This window comes from Typopeltis vanoorti, chromosome 10, assembly GCF_054136105.1.
Source record: "Typopeltis vanoorti isolate ZY-2024b chromosome 10, IOZ_Tvanoo_1.0, whole genome shotgun sequence".
Taxonomy (NCBI): Eukaryota; Metazoa; Arthropoda; class Arachnida; order Uropygi; family Thelyphonidae; genus Typopeltis; species Typopeltis vanoorti.
The window spans coordinates 4,434,582-4,454,713 of record NC_143558.1 but is presented as its reverse complement, the minus strand read 5'-3'; the positions used below and the strand labels follow the sequence as shown (position 1 = coordinate 4,454,713).

Below are 20,132 nucleotides of genomic sequence, written 5' to 3'. Positions count from 1 at the left end.
TGTAGCAATTCCTTTTTAAACATTTCTTCTGTTGCGATACATAATTAAGTTTTCAAGAAATTTCTTATTGTAATTTGTCTTAATATTTTGCAACTGATAGCGTTTATAATTTACCTGAAAATCAGTTGTCTTACTTTGTTATTTTTTTCGCTTCGATATTGTGTCATGAAGATTGTCACCGTGTTAAAATATTGACTGCCTAGGTCGTCTCCTTTTGAACTATGACATCTGCGATGTGCTTTTGTTTATATTCTTCTGTCTCGAGGTCTCCTGAAGTCTGCGAGATTGTCAGTGAAAAGGGAGAATAGCAATAAGCGACTGCTTCTATGAGGTGAGAAAATATGGTTTTCTCGTAGCGTGTTACGCTGACCTCATACACGTTTGTCATAGAGCAAATGTTTCTAGTTAAGCATATTTATAATGTTTTTAATTGCTTTATGTATTAGTTTAGAGTTTTTATAAAGAAAAAGAAAGCTGAATCTAAACTGAAATTAAATAACCATCACGTTGTAGTTTTAAAGTTTGAATGAATCCACGCCTTCAAGAAATACTTATTTGTCAGTTAATTCAAAGTTTGGCAAACGGAGTTTTAACCACACTCATTAATTGTTTACTAGCGCACTTGGCAGCTATTCCAGTAAGTACTTATGATTCTTGTGCTTTTGGAACCTTGCGATGTTGACATGGACAACGCTCGCCTTCTAAGTTACAAAAATAGTGTAGTCGTGTTTAAATATATAATAAAAGAAAACTAGTATTTAAAATGTAGTCCTAATTTTAATTATTTATTTATCATTATATTCTTGATAAAAATATACAGATTTATACTGTTCTAAATTGTAATAAAAGGGGCAGTATTAATTTCTATGCTTGAATTGTGAGAGATGCAATAAATTGCACGTTTGTTTGTTTTCTGCGAATTCAAAATCACTTATACGTTTCTTTCTTTCTTTCCCCCCTTTCCCTTATTATAACTAACTTGTGGGTTAATATTTTGAGTAGTGTGTAGCTCATTAAAGCATAATATAATATCACACTATAGAAACAAAAACATTACTGCTATTTTAACAAATCCGGTTACCTGATGTTTGTAACTCGATTTCCTAAAATCCGGTGTTAGACATCGTGAAAGTACCATATTCACGCTATTATTATTATTACGAATATCAAGTGTCAATGATTCATTGAGGAAGAAATTTATTCAACAAAGGATTGATACTAAAAACCTTCATAGAGTTCACAAACTCATCATGGAAGGTTTAACTTTGTATATTGAACAAAAACTTCTTTACATAAAAATTCAGTCTCATATGCTACTTCTAATGATGGTCCCAGTACTTGTTCCTTCTCTTGTTCTATTATTTTAAAAAATACTTTATGTATCCATCTGGTAAATACTTCTCAACAGGCTTAAACATTTCACTCACATCACCCCCTTCATCTTCTATTTACTTGCATTCAATCTTTCCTCAAGTTAATAGCCCACAGTCTTGAAATCATTTTTGTTATCTGTCTGTACGTGATGTGAAGATTCTTTATTCCTTCCTGATAATTGGATATCAGATCTGAGTAGTGTTTATTTGGCTTGCAATATGTTCTTCATGTAACATAGTTTGATTATCACCTAAGATCCTGTGTCATCTCCTTCACTTCCTCCTGTATAGTTCCACAAATTATGGTATGTATCGTCTGATCCAGATCACAAAATTCATAATTGTAAAACATACACACTATCAACACAATGTGTTGAGTGATATTGTTTCATTGATATCGTATGTTTTAAGATTTACTCTTTTTGATTTGTTTAGAAAACTAAAATACAAGACATATGAATGTCATAGTAAATGTAATTGGAAAATGTTTTAGAAGAGTTTTTCACTCATTTTACAGTTTATTACATTTATAGGTGTTTTAACTGAATTTATGTGTGGGGAAAAAACTTTACTGCGATTTATTAAGATCTTTATTGCTGCTTAATAGACTTTAATCAACCATATGGCTCAATAAAGAGAAATAAATTTGAGATTTTAAAACAAAAGAGGAAAAAAAATACTCTATCATAATTTAGTTCTATAAAAATACATTGGGAATAATAAAATACCAGGTGGGAGAGAGATCACACAGGAATGTCCATTTTTTGTATTTGTTTAACCTATACCTGGAGCAACTGGTAAGTCTAGCCCAGAAAACATGGAAATAATTGTGAGCGAACACAATTTACATAATATGAAGTACACAGATGTTATAGTATTATTTAGAGATAAGGAGAACTTAAAGTATATGATTGAAATCTCCATAAAAACAGCAAGGACTATGCAATACAGATAATTTTAGTAAAACCAGGACAATAACAGTGGTGGGTAGAAAAGGAGAACAATTTAGAACTGGAAGGAAATAAATCATCATCAAATTCCTGATTTGTACCCTCAAGGGGTGTACAGGATATGATAGTACTACATGAAATATTTACATCATTACTAACTTCATATCTAATTTCATTTAATTTCATTTAATTAAAATGAAAAGCCAAACGGCTAGTTTTCTGGCAACTTAATAGATATTAAAGGAATAAAAATCCTATGTTGTTCCGTTTGGCTTTTCATTTTAATTACAAAATATAAGCACACCTTTATGGCATTCGTATAGTGAAGGTATGCAAGTTCTTTTCACTAAGCTTTGATATCTTTCAGGTCTACCTACTCACTGATGAGACCTCAAAAAAGGTTGAAACCAGTCTGGGTAGTGACCTCTCCTCATAATGTAATGACAGTATTACATCTCCTAGGAGCTGTGTTTCACATTATGAGAGAACATCAAGAATAGTGAGGGAGCTTGCTCCACCTTTGCTTCGAATTGCCTTCGCCGATAGTTTTTCGGCATTGAAACTCATAGATCGTAGTTCTCGATCTTGAGTTTCACTTACTGGCTATATAACAACATAGGATTTTTATCCCTTTGAAACTGATAAGTATTGTTATTATTATTATGTGACACCTCCAGGGAGTCCAAAGACTCATTGAGAGAGTGTGCACACAGCATCGAACGATTGATCCCTTCCAACTACTAACTGTGCTCAAACTTGCTTAATTTTTTATGTTATTTTATTTTATTAAGTGTAGTTTCTGGGAAAATTCCCATGTTACTCCTCTTAAACACTATTACTATAATTACGGCTATTATAGCCTGTTTTTGTTTAGGAGTATCCCTTATTTTAATACATTGGCTAGCATTACTCAAAAAAGGGGTATATATTATGGCAGAATAAAAGAGGTGAAAAAAATTGCTTCTATACTCATCCTAAAAAAAATATATATATATATATATATATATATATATATATATATATATATATATATACACACACACACACACACACACACACACACCCCTTTTTTGAGTAATGTTAGCCAATGTATTAAAATAAGGACACCCCTAAACAAAAACAGGCTACTATAATAGCCATAATTATATTAATTTTATTTTATTTTATTGTTTCAATATTTAGTTAGTATGTTATTTTTTTCAACAAAAAACTAACATAAAATAAAAAATAATTCATACTAGGTTTATGGTTTGTAATGATTTAATAAATACTGGTTTCACCACTTAAACTAGTGGCTTCATCTGGGTTGGAATGAATATATAAATATAACATGCATTAAATATGAATCAAATACATCCTACGCATTCAGTGGTTTTTGGTGATGTATTGATTCATATTTAACACTTGTTATATTTGTATGTTCATCCCAACCCAGATGAAGCCACTAGCTTAAGTGGCAAAACTAGTAGGTTTATTAAGTCATTACAACCCATAAACCCAGTGTTGGTTACTTTTTATTATGTTATGAAGAAACTATTAAATACAGAATACATCTAGGGTGGTTTACTATGACCAAATTTACAAATATATGGAAAATACACATCTCTCCAAAGAACTTAAAATCGAAGTATATTGCTCAGTAGTATTCCCCACAGTTTTTCTGTACTGTAGAGACATGCATTATCAAACAGAAGGAATAATAGATAAAACAGCATGAGCTGAAATGAAAACCAATTGTCTTACTACCATATTGAGTGGTGGAGACAGAGTTGTAGAGCAGGTGCCCTTCCTCGATGAGTCTTTGGACCCCCTGGAGGTGTCAAATAATAATAATAATAATAATAATAATAAAGACTAAGGAAGAAATGGAGAAAACATCAAAATAAATGTTCTGAATTCCTACAGAAATTTTAAATAACTTGGCTACAGGCAGCTAGATTGGACTAGAAAGCTGTTTGTGGTATCTCAACATGCCTTAGGTGAAGAGAATGTTGACAGTGAAGGGGTGATGAATATGAGAATTATGAACTTCTTATTATTGTTATAATTTATCTTTCTCCTTTTTTTTTTGTGTGTGTGTGTGTGTGTGAGATTAATTTGTTGCAACACTCATTATCCAGGTATTGACCTTTCAAAAATGTAAAGACCATAAAAGCACCAGCGATGTTGCTAATATCATCAGACCTACGTGGAGTTGCAAAACTCAGCTCATAATAGAACCATTGCAGACATCACTTCCATGCACACACATGTGCCTCTTTCCAGATGTTGCATTATGACTGTCAGTTGGGTTTTACCAGTTTGCATGTCATTATTACTATAGCATCTACTGTGAAGTTCCAAGACTCATCATGGGAGGTTCTCCAAACCAGCAACATGTCCATCACATTGAACCTTAGACTCATTTATGCCCATGGCATTCATGCTGCATTCTGGCAATACATTTCACTCAGCTACCCACCAGTCTCCATGTAAAAATCACCTCTTTTTGCAAGCTTCTCTATGTGTTTACTCAACTTTCAGAAATGGCCTCTCATTCCTATCTCACGTTCCACTTATTATTACGTAACACCTCCAGGGAGTCCAATGACTCATCGAGGGAGGGCACGCTACAACTCTGTCTCAACTGATCAATTCACTGACTACCATCGTGGAGTGTGTATGAAGTCAACTGTTGTTATGTAGGAATGTTCTGTAATTGGCAGCGAGATTTAACTCTAGCGTGCTTAAAGATCTTATGAGAGTCTTCCAAATATCAGCCAGAATTTAATCCTTGGTTTCTATTGAGGTTGTGTTCAGAACGGATTACTGTTATGATTCGGGAGCAGAAATCTTCCTCTTAATAGGGCATGGAACTTTTGTCCAATTCTATGGTATGGTTTGTCCTGGAGAAATGAAGTGATAACCCCAAATTGTCTTCTCTGTTGTTGTTCTTTTTTTCTGATTTCCAAAACTTCTAGAGGTCTGACCAATATAGTTTAATCCGCATGAACAGAGGATGTTATAGACACTGGCATATTTGAAGAAAGCATGACTGTCTTTCGGCGATCTTAAAAATTGGCGAATAGTCATCATCATCAAATTCCTGCCATGCACCGTCAAGGGGTGTACAGGATATGATAGTACTACATGAAAAATTTACATCATTACTAACTTCCTATCTACAATTTTGCTTCAAATCAGTCTGTTACTTGTCAAGACTCCAACATTACCAGATCTTATTTCTATCGTCTAAGGCACTTTGTACCGTATCAATCCACCTATTTCTTGATCTTCCTCTGGGTCGGTTTCCTGCCAACTTGGCGGAGAACACTAGTTTTGCTAATCTTTCCTCGTGGATAGTCTTTAAAGGGTTGAGGAGCGTAGCAATCTTTTTGGAAACTGTCCCAGCATAAGGAATGGCGATGGTGGATTTATACGTATTTCTTCAGATTGTTGTTGTTGTTGTGGGGGTTACAGAAAAGTATCTTATGGATCAATTTTTTTGGGCAACCATTGTCTATGAGGTTTTTTGATGTGTGGGATAGTTCATCTTTGAGATCTTTATCTTCTGTAGTGATGCGAGCAGCCTTATTTTTTAGCATGTGTACGATGCTTAGTTTTTGAGAAATGTGGTACGAAGATGTGAAATGCAAGTATCGACCTGTGTTGGTTGGTTTGCGATAGACTGCAAGGCTGATACGTCCATCCATTTGTTTCTTAATTAAAGTATCCAGGAATGGTAACTTTCTCCTTCTCAAGTTCTAAGGTAAATTTATTTTATGATGGAAGGAGTTGACAATACTATACAGAGGTTGACCCATACTATATTGGTCAGACCTCTAGAAGTTTGGAAATTAGAAAAAAGTATACGTAGGAGATGTAAATAACAACAGAGAAGACAATTCGGGATTTAGCACTTCATTTCTCTAGGACGTACCATAGAATGGGATAAAAGCTCCATGCCCTATTTAGAGGAAGATTTCTGCTCCCGAATCATAAAAGAAACCATAACAGTAATTCGTTCTGAACACAATCTCACTAGAAACCAAGGATTAATTCTGGCTGATATTTGGAAGACCCTCATGAGATCTTTAAGCACACCAGAGTTAAATCTTGCTGCCAATTACAGAACGTTCCTACATAACAACAGTTGACTTCATACATGCTCCATGCGTGTGATGTATGCATTCTTCAGTTTTTTGTAAAAAATGCAATTGTATTCAGTTCATTCCTTCATGAACAGTTTTAGTGTTTAAGTTGTTTTGTATCTATTTTATTCACCCTGAAGAAGCCAAACAGCTAAATTGGCAAAACTTGTCAGTATTTTTTACTTAGTATCAAATAAATTACTTCGACTAATATAAACCCAGTTGATGTCAATCTTTTCCATAGTTCTTATGGTCGAAAATAACATAAATTCATTATGAATAGTCTCCATGGGAAAATAAAGCAACCAGGTACATAGATTTGAACAACTTAAATGGACGAAAGCGAGACTGATTAACCACCTTAATTTCTTAAAATGATGCAGGAACTATGATATCATTCCAAAGTTTCTCATTATGAAAGAATGGTTCCGTTCATGAAGGGCTAAACAAATATATATGTGAAAACATCCTTGCCACTTTTATGTGAGCTTATACAGCATGTTAGATTTGAATTAAGCAAAGCAGATATGCAATGCTATGAAATATATGAAGGCGTCTCCAACAGTATAGACCAAAACCTATGGTCACTTTTAGACAGAATGATAAATAATAGTTTTCAAAAGGCCTTTTCTGTCAGCAAACAAAACCAAATTAAAAAATTCAACACTCTTTATGAAAAAAAGTTATAAGTCAAGGCCTGATGTGCCCGATAACACAGTAATCTTCAATTTCTCCGATCCCATTTTAACAAAACCGGAAGCTAGTATACTTGCGATGGGGTTCAACTTTGCTATTGCCCCAGACCAAATTCCTAAAGTAGACATATGTAACATAGAAAAGGCAGTTTCATCATTACCAGAACCCATAGCAAATGATCTCAGACTGAAAAGCGCCATCATTCTCTCATCTTCAAGAGCTCCAAACCAAAATATCACGCCTTTAGAAGAAAGAGCTATGTTTAGTTTGAAGAAAAATAGAGAAATTATCATCTTAAAAGCAGATAAAGGAAACTTTGCAGTTGTCTTAAATACCAGAGATTACAAGAAAAAGATCACAGACTTACTCTCTGACACACCTACCTATCGTGTTTTAGATTCAGACACACAGGAAAAAATCACAATGAAACAAACAACTTGTTGCATAATATGGACAGCTGGCCAACAGACTTAAAACGAAGATTAAAGTCATTGCATCCACTAATGCCGCGACTATATGGCTCTCCCAAAGTGCATAAAAATGGAATACCACTGCGCCCTATAGTAGATGGAATTAATTCTCCCACATACTTATTGTCGAAACATCTCACAGGTCTCTCTTTAAGGCACACATCTGTAATTTGGATACCTACGTAAAAAATTCACAATATTTCGTGGATAAATTGAGGAACATCTCAATCTCCGAAACAGACATTCTTACAAGCCTGGATCTAACATCTTTATTTACTAATGTTCCAGTAGACGAAGTAATCAGCATTTTGAGGAACCTCTTCCTTCAAGATATTACTTCTCTTTTCCATCATTGCCTAAAATCTAATTTTTTCTTATGAAATGAAACGATTTGCGAACAATTAACAGGCTTCGCAATGGGCAGCCCCCTTGTGGAGATCTCTTTATGGAGAAACTGGAAAATGAAATTTTGTCTCAATTAGACCCTAAACCCACAGTGTGGTGGAGGTATGTGGATGACATTTTTATTGTATGGAAATACACAGAAAAAGGTCTTTTTGATTTTCTTACCAAAATCAACTTCTTCCATCACAAAATAAAATTTACCTTAGAACTTGAGAAGGACAAACAGTTACCATTCCTAGATACTTTAATTAAGAAACAAATGGATGGATGTATCAGCCTTGCAATCTATCGCAAACCAACCAACACAGGTCGATACTTGCACTTCACATCTTCGCACCACATTTCTCAAAAACTAAATATCATAAACATGCAAAAAAAAAGGCTGCTCGCATCACTACAGAAGATAAAGATATCAAAGATGAACTATCCCACATATCAAAAAACCTCATATACAATGGTTACTCAAAAAAATTGATCCATAAGATACTTTGCTGTGACCCCCTACAACAACAATCTGAAGAAACATGTCATAAATCCACCATCACCAGCAATCTTTTTGGATACTGGGACAGTTTCCAAAAAGATTGCTACATTCCTCAAACCACATGAAATTTGAGTGCCTTTAAAGACTATCTGCCAATTTTTAAGATCTCTGAAAGACAGTCATGCTTTCTTCAAATATGCCGGTGTCTATAACATCCCCTGTTCATGCAGATTAAACTATATTGGTCAGACCTCTAGAAGTTTGGAAATCAGAAAAAAAGAACACGTAGAAGATGTAAACAACAACAGAAAAGACAATTTGGGGTTAGCACTTCATTTCTCCAGGACAAACCATACCATAGAATGGGACAAAAGCTGCATGCCCTATTTTGAGGAAGATTTCTGCTCCCGAATCTTAGAAGAAGCCATAACAGTAATCCGTTCTGAACACAACCTCAATAGAAACCAAGGATTAATTCTGGCTGATATTTGGAAGACCCTCATGAGATCTTTAAGCACACCAGAGTTAAATCTTGCTGCCAATTACAGAACGTTCCTACATAACAACAGTTGACTTCATATATGCTCCATGTGTATGACGTACACATTCTTCTGTTTTTTGTAAAAAATGCAATTGTATTCAGTTCATTCCTTCATGAACAGTTTTAGTGTTTAAGTTGTTTTTTGTATCTATTTTATTCACCCTGAAGAAGCCAAACAGGTAAGTTGGTGAAACTTGTCGGTATTTTTTACTTAGTATCAAATAAATTACTTTGACTAATATAAACCCGGTTGATGGCAATCTTTTCCATAGTTTTTATGGTCGAAAATAACATAAATTCAATAATTATTATTATTTTATTATTTTTTTTCGCTAGAGGTCTTGCCAGTAGAATAACTTGTGATCAAATCATTGTTTCTTAATGTAACTTAACTTGTCCTGTATATTTTTATATGCTCCAGATGTTGATCTTAATATGAAGATTGAAACGTCAGAATATTAAAAGAGTTATTTATAACACAGTTGTAAAGTTCATAATTTCTAAAATGAATATGTTTTCTTGATTAAGTTGATCATAACTTTAGTGATTCATAGAGATATAAATGATGTTGTATAAGGAAATTGCAGGGAAAGTATTCAGGAACATGTTTAAGGAACTCGATTACAGAAAAATAACTGGAGGCAGAAACAGTAATGTTGAAGACAGAAACAACAAAGTAATATGGTACATCTTGCATGAGAAGTGAGCAAAAGATATTTAACAACTTCGAAGTGCAAATGTATTCTGGAAGTCAGATGACTGAATAAAGTAGGTGTCAAATGGATGAATAAAGGGATTAAGCATGAAATTTGGAAGGAAAAGATACTGTGGGGTCCCGACAAGATGAATAATAGCAGCGATCAATTGCATGAGGAGTATAAAGAGCAAGTCAGAAGATATGTGACTTATGCTTTACTGTACTTTTGTTTTTCTTACCAAATAAAAGCAAAAGTACAGTATGAGCAGAAATTAGCAAATCAGGCCAAGGAAAACCCTAGAGAGTTCTTCAGATATGTGGTAAGTAAAAGGAAAAAATATTATGGTAAGATAATGTTAATTAATGGATGAAAATGGTATACCTGCAGAAGACATCATTGAGGTATTCAGTAAATGGTTTATATGGGTGTTTCATCTTGATCAGGGTGAAATCATGAAAAACTTGTGCTGAGGACATAGGAGAGGAATAACTTAATTGTGAATGAGCAGGATGTATATGAGGATGTCAATAAGATTGATAGAATTTGATGACATATCACGACTTAAGGGAATTTTCCAGAGAATTGGCAATAACAATGGCATGCCTGCTTAATAAGTCAACAGCACTGGTTCCAAGAGAGTGGAAAGAAGGTAAAATTATCCCACTGCATGAAGGTAATAATAAGACTGTGGCTACAAATCATAGGACAATCTGTATATCTTGTGATTAAGGTACTGGAAAGATTGATGAGAACTAGATACAGAAATGCATTGATAATATCAGTATTCTCTGTAGTTGTCAGCATGGGTTTATTAAAAGGAGATCATTTAAAAAAAAATTTTTTTTTTAAACTAATTTACTTACGTACTATAACAAGGTGACAAAATGTCTTGTACAATGGTGATGCATATATGGTGGTATACTTCGATTTCTCTAAAGCTTTTAATAGACTGCCACATGACAAGCTTTTAAATAAACTGAAGGAGGGATTGGATAACAGAGTAAGGAGTTGGTTGATTATATCTATCTGACTGGCTGTCAGATAGGTATCATTAAGTTGTATATGGGGATGCAGTGTCCCAGAACAGGAGGTTCATTAGGATGTTAGGATGTACTGCAGGGGTCTGTATTAGAACCATTGTTGTTCAGTTTGTATATTAATGATATTGGAATGGGTTTAACTGGTGATATACAGCTGTTTGCAAATGATGCAAAATTGGAGAAAGCAGTGCAGAGTTAAGTAGATGTTATGGCCTTACAGGAGGACTTGAATCGATTGTATGAATGGGCAGGCAAGTGGAACTATCAGTTCACTATTGCAAAGTGTAAGGTTTTGAAATTTGGTAAGCAATGATGGGATTCAAAGTATCCACTTGGTGGAGAAACTTTCAAGGAGGTGGAGGAAATGAGACATCTAGGAGAGGTGGTGGACAAGGACCTGAAATTCAGGGCCCACGTTGCACAAGTTGGAAAGTTGTCACATCAGATAATGGTAGTGATACAGAAGACCCTGAAGTGCATAAGTAAAGAGGTTCTGATTCCATTGTATAAGGCCTTGATAAGCCCTCATATGGATTACTGTGCATAGATTTGGTCACTTGATTTTCACAGTGACAAGGATATGTTAGAAAGGATACAGAGAAGATTCACACAAGTGGTTAGTGGTCTTTGGAATGTGGAGTATGAAGAGTGACTGAAAGAATGAAACTGCCAAGCCTTGTGAATAGGAACGTAGGATATGATTGAGGAATATAAGTTAGTTGGGGGTTTTATCAGTTGGACATGGAAGTAATTTTTCATGGAATGAGAGAGGTGGGGATAGAACGAGACTATCCCTGGAAACTATGTAAAGGAGGGTGTGAGGAGCAGGTTCATTCTTTGCATGGAGTGGAATGCGTTGCCTGAGTGTGTTGTGAATGTAGACACATGGAATCAATTTAAGGTACAGTTTAATGAGTTTTGTATGCGATAGTGTGTACCTTCCATGATGAGTCTCTGACTCCTTGGAGGTCGGATGTTAATAATAATATTGAAAGGCTTAGGTGTCACTGATTATTCACAATAATGCTTCACAGTATACACAACACCAAGAAAGAAAAAAAAAAAAATGCTAATATTTTGCTGGTTTTCTTCCCAGAAAAATGCTATCAGATCACAATTATAACTGTGATGGCACACATCACTGAAGTATGTAATTGTGGATCAGTGGCAGATCATGCCAATCCTGTATGGCAAATCAGAATTGGCATGATCTGCCAATCCTGATTTGTTATACAGATGTTGGTGGATGTAATTTTTGTGTTTTTCAAGGCATATGTTAACTGACCAACCAGTCTGTCCAAATTAAGCTAAACTGCAGACACAAGGAACTTGATAACACTCCAGGATGTTCAAGAGGATGTAGTTGATTTTTAGGAGAATGGATGAATGTAGCTGGATGAATGAAAGGTTTTCAAATGTAGCGTGATCATATTTGCAGAGAACTTTAGCTTTTTTTTTTCTGATGTACTGTAACAAATGGATGGAAATGGATTGGCTGTGATTCTGTGTGTTGGGTGTAGAAATAATGGGTGAGGGTGCATGTAATATTTTATTTATTTTATATGGGCTGTAGCCATTGGCTAAAAAGATATTGCAAAGGTCCCTGAGCTCGAGGACCTTTTGCTGCAATCTTCCTGATCTTAATTTTTAACATGATTCTTCCAACATCTGTTCACTTCCTTAATTTTTCTCGGCACTCTCATATGTGGTCTGTAGTCTTTGATCAACTGCTTTGTTTGTTTTTAACCTAACTCTCAGATCATAACTTAAAACTGGTTTGAACACCATTTTGTACACTTCTGGTTAGTTTAGTGTTTTGGAAAATTTCTCTCTTGTTCCAAATAAATCTTCATAATGCTATCCATATAGGAAGGATAGCATTAGGATACTGGTGTGACAGAAGAAACTTGAGGTCAAAGAGTGTTGGAAGGGGGGGGGGTTTCAGTTAAAGAGATAACTATTCTGCCTCTGGTTGGCAACTGTGAGCATGCAGTTATCACTTGGAAAATGGCTAAGTTTATGAATGTGTTGTTTATTATTTTAACGGTATAATAGAACACAGAAACTAAGTAAATAATTAATTTATTGACTTGATGCTGATATTTCGCTGGTATTATAACCAGCATCTTCAGAGCACAAAAACACTGTTTGTCACAATACGCGAGACTAAAACAACATGGTGTACTTAACCAAAATTGTAGCAGCAACACAAAGACTAGAGTCCTGATTTTGGCGCCCTCTATCTGAAGAAAAAAAAAAAAAAAAAAAAAAAACCGTTATCATATATTACTAGAGTCCTAGAAAAGTGCTAGTTTTTTCTTAATATGACTGTCTCCCAGATCTTCGGCAAGTTAATACAGCCATATTTGTTGAGATTTGGAGTGTGTTTTAGGGCTTCTGTCGCCTCTAAGAACAATCTCTCTGATTTATATGGGTTTCTGTGTAGTACTTTTGTGTTTTTCCAGTTGATCCTGTGTGCAGGGGTATCCAGAGCATGGTCTGCTAGGCCCGACTTCCCATAATGATATTTCCGGACGTATCGTTTATGTTCTCTGATGCGGATATTCACAGTTCTTCCAATTCACAGTTGTTTTAGTCTCGCGTATTGTGACAAACAGTGTTTTTGTGCTCTGAAGATGCTGGTTATAATACCAGCGAAATATCAGCATCAAGTCAATAAATTAATTATTTACTTAGTTTCTGTGTTCTATTATACCGTTAAAATAATAAACAACATGTTCGACGAACACATAAGTCTGTCCACACGTTTAAGTTTATGAATGTTCCATTCAGAAAAGTTACATGCTGAACTACAAAGCAGAAATGATGACTATCTCAGGAGTATGCTGGGTTTTCTGCCATGGTATCAGTTATTGGATGAGAAAGATATTGACAGTGCATGGGAAGTGTTTAAAAAATACTTAAATTATGTGATATCAGAATGTGTCCCTAGAGTTTGAAGAATAAATAGACTATTAGTGAAATGGATGTGTAATCTAATTAAGCAAGAGATTCGTAATAAAAAGATGATGTGGAATGAATATCGTGTGTATAAGTATGATGTCAGTTATAAGTATTCACAGCAGGCCAGAAGTCACAAGTGTTGTACTGAAAGCTAAGTCCGAAACCGTCTCTACAAGTTCAAGACAACCCAAAAGCATTGTATCGTTATGCTGCAAGTAAAAGAATGAATTTAAAAGAATAACTCTACTGAATGGAGATGGTATGCTGGTTACTGATGCAGAAGTGATTATTCAACTAATGAGCACCCGTTTTGCTAAAAGCTATCAACCTGGTTTATGAAACATTGAATTCACTGCTACCTCTTCACCATATGAGGAAACTCATGTGGATGATGAGGAAGTACTAGAGCTGTTGCAGAAACTGAATAAGAATTCTGCAATAGGAACTGATGGGATATCAGCATGGATGCTAAAAGACTGTTCAGCTGAACTGGCTATTCCCTTGATCAGGCTGTATAATTTGAGTCTCAGAACAGGGAAAATTCCACAGGAGTGGAACGAATGTTTGGTAATCCCATTGCACAAGGGTTTGGCAAAGACCGATATATCCAACTATCAACCAATTAGTATCTCCATAGTGGTGTTGAAGATTTGGAAAAGTTGACGAGGCTCGCATTCAGAAATGGATTGACAGAGAATATACAGGAGAATACTTTGCAATGAACAGCATGGGTTTACTAAGAGAAGGTCGTGCTTTAGCAACTTGCTTACATTCTATAATGTTACCACTGAGTTAGACAAGGGGAATGTATACACCATGGTACCTTTGGATTTTGCTAAGGCTTTTGACAGAATAGCATGGAATACTGTTGCATAAATTTAAGAATATGGGATTGGATTATAAACTATTAGCATGGATAAGAGGATGGCTGACTGACAGATATCAAAGAGTGGTATATGTAGATGTGCAAATCTGTAAGATTTAAGGTAACCAGTGGTGTGCCTCAGGGATCAGTCTTTGGTCCATTGTTATTCAGTCTGTACATTAATGACGTTTGGAAGGATTTAACATGTGACATACAGCTGTTTGCTGATGATGTAAAGTTACATGCCTTCTTGCAGAATAATTTGAATAGGCTGGAATTGTGTGCATGTGAAACTTGCTGTCATTTTAATGTAAATAAATACACTTCGGTGTGATTAGATATCCAGTGTTGTATTATATTGGTGGGATTATGTTTGAAGAAGCTGATGAGACTAGGAGTTTTAGTAGACAGGAAGTTGAAGTTCAAAGGTCATGTAGCAAAAATTGTGAATATAATAGCAATGCTGAAACAAACCTGGATATGTAAAGATAAAAAAGCCATTTTGGCTCTTCACAAGACTTCTTTGATAAGACCTCACTTGAACTATTGTATGCAGGTCTGGTTTCCATGACGATTCTGACCTTGGAAAGAGTGCAAATGAGAATGTCAAAATGATATCAGGATTGTGGAATATAGATTATTGAAGAGAGAGATTGAGAATTTGTAGGCTGCAGACACTAGCAAACAGAAGAAAGAGGGGTGATATGATTGAGACTTGCAAACTTCTGAAACGGTTATACAAAATTCAGTAGATGGAATTTTTCATTTCATTGAGGGTGGGGGAAGGACCTGAGGGCATTCATGGAAGTTGAGAATGATAAAAGTTTACTCTATTAAACTTTTATCATGAGACTAAAAGAGCAGTTTTAAAAATAATGTTATCAGTGATGAAGAAGATATTGATTCTCTTTGGGAAAAATTCAAAATGAACATTAAATTAAACAAGCAGAATATGAATCACTGGGACAGAAAAAGACATGAAAGGGGTATTTTTCCGGAAAAATACAAAAACAAGATGGTCTCCAAGGCATACTGAAGAGAAAACAAAAAAAATGTACATTTTAATAAATATGTACAAGATAAAACTAATAGAGCCAAATATGAAGAATATAAAAGAAGAAATGAAATAACAAAATACAAGTCATGAAGCTAAATTATTGGGAAGGGAACAACTGGAATATGTCTTATTATGGAACACAGAAACAAGTATGGAGAATGATTGAAAATGAAAGAAAAGAAATTTGTGAATACATAAATATACCAATCAGAGAAAGAGAATAATGTGAAAACTATTTTAGCAAATTATAAATAATAATTTAATAGAATGTCATCTCATCATCAAATTCCTGACATGTACCCTCAAGGTGTATAGGATATGATAGTACTACATGAAAAATTTTTACATCATTACTAATCCAATATAAAATGATGGTACAACGTGATTAATTAATATTAATTAATTGAAAGCCAATTTGAGAACATCGCTAACTGCAAAGAACATTTCTGCAAGACCCTTCAGTGTAAATTGTTTAATTACCTCTTCCTATTTCTCTTTTCCCTCTTCCTTTTCTCGTTTTTCCTCTTCTACAACAGTTGTTCCTCCATTTCGACCAATTATTTTGGTCAACTCTTCAGGGGAACTTTCTATGAGTTGAATTATGTCATCATCATTTATTTCGAGATTCAGATTGTTTGCTAGGTGCACTATTACAAACTTCCAAAATCATGCACAAACCTTTTTAATCTCTTTTTCCATATGCCACTCATACATTGAGAGGTCACTTGGTCCCAAGCCACAGCAATATTTTTAATAGCATGATAAATATTGAATGTTTTCCAGATTTGCATGAGTCTCGCCATTTCCTTCAGTAGCAGAAGTGGCTTGTGAAAAAGTTCTCCATAGATAATAAGCCTTAAACACTGCAAGAACTCCCTGATCCATTGGTTGGATCAATAAAGTAGCGTTTGGAGGGAGAAACACGACCTTGAACGTGGTAAAGATCACTTCTATAAGACATGACCTGGAGCATTATCTAGAATTAATAAAATTTTAAATTCTACATTTTCTTTCACAGTAGCTTTTTATTTCACTCGCAGTTGATTAAGGCATCCTCAAACAATTTTTGAGTCATCCACGACTTCTTATTGCTCCGATAAATGAACTGGGATTATGCTTGCTAATGTTTTTGAAGATTCATGGGGTCTCACTGTGCCATATCACAAATGGTTGCAGTTTATATCCAGTCACATTACCCGTAACAGAATTGTAATACAGGCATTAAGAACTTTGAAACTAGGTATAGATTTTAGCTTTTTGTGGATGAATGTCTTCTCGGGCATTTTTTTCCGAAACAAGGATGTCTCATCCATATTAAATATTTGCTGTGGCAAATAATTTTCCTCTGTAATAATTTTATCCAATTTTTCCACAAACTTCTTGGCAGCCTTCTCAGCACTTGCTGATTCCCATACATTTTCACATTGTGCAGCGCAAAATGCTGCTTGAATCTCATGAACCAACCAGAAGAAGTGTTGAATTCATAGTCATAATCGGGTCCTGCTTTCTCCTTCAACATATTGAAGAGACTTAGTGCGTTAGCAGTTATGGTCCTAGTGCTAAGGGGTATGCGCTTTTGGTTCAGGTCCTCTATCCATGATGCAAGTAGCTTTTCCAAATCACAGATGGGACCTTGTCATTGCTTCGTCACTATCGTCGATTTAATGGAAGCAGATTCCTTTCACAGCCTCTAAAATTTTATCTTTATAGTTGTAGAATGAGATCATCCAAAGTCATTAAGGGGCTTACCAGTATCATGTTGCTTTATAATTTGCAACTTCGTTTCTAGATCAATTGCCTCTTTTTCTATGATTCTTCACTAGGTTTTTTGATTGTGCATGTAGGGTCCATGTTGCACAAAACATTGCAAAATATTTAATGATAAATACACAAATAACCCATTTCCCAAACACAAAATCAACAGAGGAAGTGTTGAAGACAGGTGCTGACTGCCAAGGGAGGTTGCCGTCGAGAGCACTGTTTCCAGTGTGCGTGCTTTATCTTACCCTCACTTGTGTCTTGTTCGAAAGTATAGCCGAAATGTTATTTATCCCTTATGGGATCACGGACGTAAGTCGAGGGATGACTGTATATATATATATATATATATATATATGTATATACACACACACACACATAAATCAGAGTCTGTTTTTGATATTCACTTATAACTTGAATGAATTGACTAATTTTGATGATGTCTTCACCAATAGATAGAGGATGTTCCAAAGATTGTTTATTTTCATTTTCATTGATGTACACCTCCAGATTATGGAGCAGTAAGTAATTTTTTTTTTACCTCCCTCCATGGCCTGTACTGCAGTTTAACAATATTTGGCCACAATTTTGGGGCCAAAATGGGGACCAGATATTGTTATTATTATTATCTGAGACCTCCAGGGAGTCAAGGACTCATCAAGGCAGGCTGTAAATTACCCAATCCAGCTATCATACCTGCCCTTAAATTAATTTACACTAGATGCACTCACTACCCCTAACGGCAAATTATTCCACTCACTCACTGCTCTCTGAGAGAAAAACCTAGCTCTTACCCCTTTCTTGGCTGAGAATAACCTTAACTTCCATGAATGCCCCTGTGTTCTCTCCCCACCATATAATGAAAAATTTCATCATTTGAAATGCTATAACACCCATTCAAAAGTTTATAGACCTCTATCATATCACTCCTCTTTCTCCTGTTAACCAGAGTCTGTTATCCACATACCTGCAATCTTTCCTCATAATCTAAATCCCATAATAGGGATATAATCTTTGTAACTCTTCTTTGCACTGTTATATCGATGTTTCTATATATGATTTATGCTTAATTAGTTGTTTACTTAAATCTATCCTTTCTTGCCTAAAACCTTATACAATCAAAATCCCACCGGCTGCTCTATTGTTATATATTCACCTTTCGTTATTTATTCTTTCTTCTCTTACTTTAATCTTATTCTTATATCTAGGATTGTTTCCTCCTCGGATCCTGCGAATTTATATTTTGCTGCGCCAGCCAGTATCATATAGTAGAGAAGATTCTTACTCAGGGAGACAATACTAGATTCTTATCTTTCTTACACAGTATCTTATTTAAACTGCTGTATAGATTCAGATTATTGCAGTCGTGACCTAAATCTATATTTGTATTCACTCTCTAAATCCTTCCCGCCAAAATAGGTTCTATTTTTATAAGTGGTAATTTGGAATCATAATCAGGCATGACTCAGGTTCAGGTAAATATGACATGTTTATTGGAATATCTAAAACACAATACAAAATTCATACACTCAATTATGCTCAATACTAAATAAAACTCGAACTAAGAGATTAACACATTCTAAACTAATTAAATCTTATAAGGCGTGCTAAACATTGGGATATAGATAGCAAATCATATGAAGTTAAGCTAAATTCCTTTCAGTAGTATTACTTGTAAGAGAAAACTAACAAACATTCTAATGTCACTGAGATGCTAAATTCTACTATTCTTATCGCATTAAATTAATCCTATCACATACAAAATTTACAAAAGATCTCTTCCAAACAATTCTTCTTACTCTCAAAGGAGGTTAACTTTCTAATTTGAGACTGTCCACAGAGTTCTTTAGAATACAGTTCTTAATTTCATATTCGTAAACAATCTTCTCTCTTCTAATGAACTTTCACACAAAATAGAGTAATTGCACCTTAATGAGCTTTTTTTCTGCGTCGTTCTGCACCACGTGTATGTCTGGATACTTCTCATCTATTGGCTGTCCTTATGTCAATGTTGGGGTTACGCTATCTTCATTCGTTCTGCCGAAAATGGACTCAAATCTTTGCGTTTCAGGAACCACTCGATGGGACTAAGTTTCGACCTTTATTGAGGTCTCTTCAGTGGGAGCCAGGCACAAGTGGAGATACCAGGTAGAAGCATTAGCAGGTCATCTCTATTTTTGTTTGCTGACACTTGGATAAAGGATTAAACTAAATTTATTATACTTTAACCAAGTGAAAAATAAACTTTCAACATCTTTCTCTAAATCCAGAGTAATTTATTAAAAAAGGGTGGCATTTGGCAAGTCTTATAGGTAGAGATGACCTGCTAATGCTTCTGCCTGGTATCTCCACTTGGGCCTGGCTCCCACTGAAGAGACCTCAATAAAGGTCGAAACTAGTCTGGGTTGTGGCCCTTCCCTTAATGCATAACATTAGACATATCCGCAAGGAGATGTGTTTTGCATTATGAGAGATACTGAGATAGGAGTGTTGGTAGCTTGCTCCACCTTTGCAAGGAGTTCCCTGGTTTTGTACCACCTTATCCCAGTCCTGAAGATACTTTCAGGTGCAAACTTTGTTTGCTCACACTTGGATAAAGGATTAAACTAAATTTATTATACTCTAACCAAGTGAAAAATAAACTTTCAACATCTTTCTCTAAATCCAGAGTAATTTATTAAAAAAGGGTGGCACACCATTT

At 35.0% G+C, this 20,132-nt stretch overlaps 2 protein-coding genes across 4 annotated transcripts in view; both read left to right on the top strand.

The window, feature by feature from the left end:
* The first annotated feature begins 298 nt into the window (after window positions 1–298).
* The window catches only part of Akt (AKT serine/threonine protein kinase), a 236,926-nt gene continuing 217,092 nt past the window's right edge, over window positions 299–20,132 (top strand). Inside the window, exon 1 of one of the 3 annotated variants that reach the window (XM_090399753.1) lies at window positions 299–331. The gene's annotated coding sequence lies outside the window, so the exon portion shown is untranslated. Of the gene's footprint in view, window positions 638–20,132 lie in introns of all 3 variants that reach the window. The other 2 variants (XM_090399751.1, XM_090399754.1) reach the window with 2 other exon arrangements.
* Window positions 7,228–7,623, top strand: LOC150102140 (uncharacterized). Its single transcript, XM_090399516.1, has one exon. It carries the CDS (start codon window positions 7,228–7,230, stop codon window positions 7,621–7,623), a length of 396 nt encoding a protein of 131 aa, XP_090255642.1.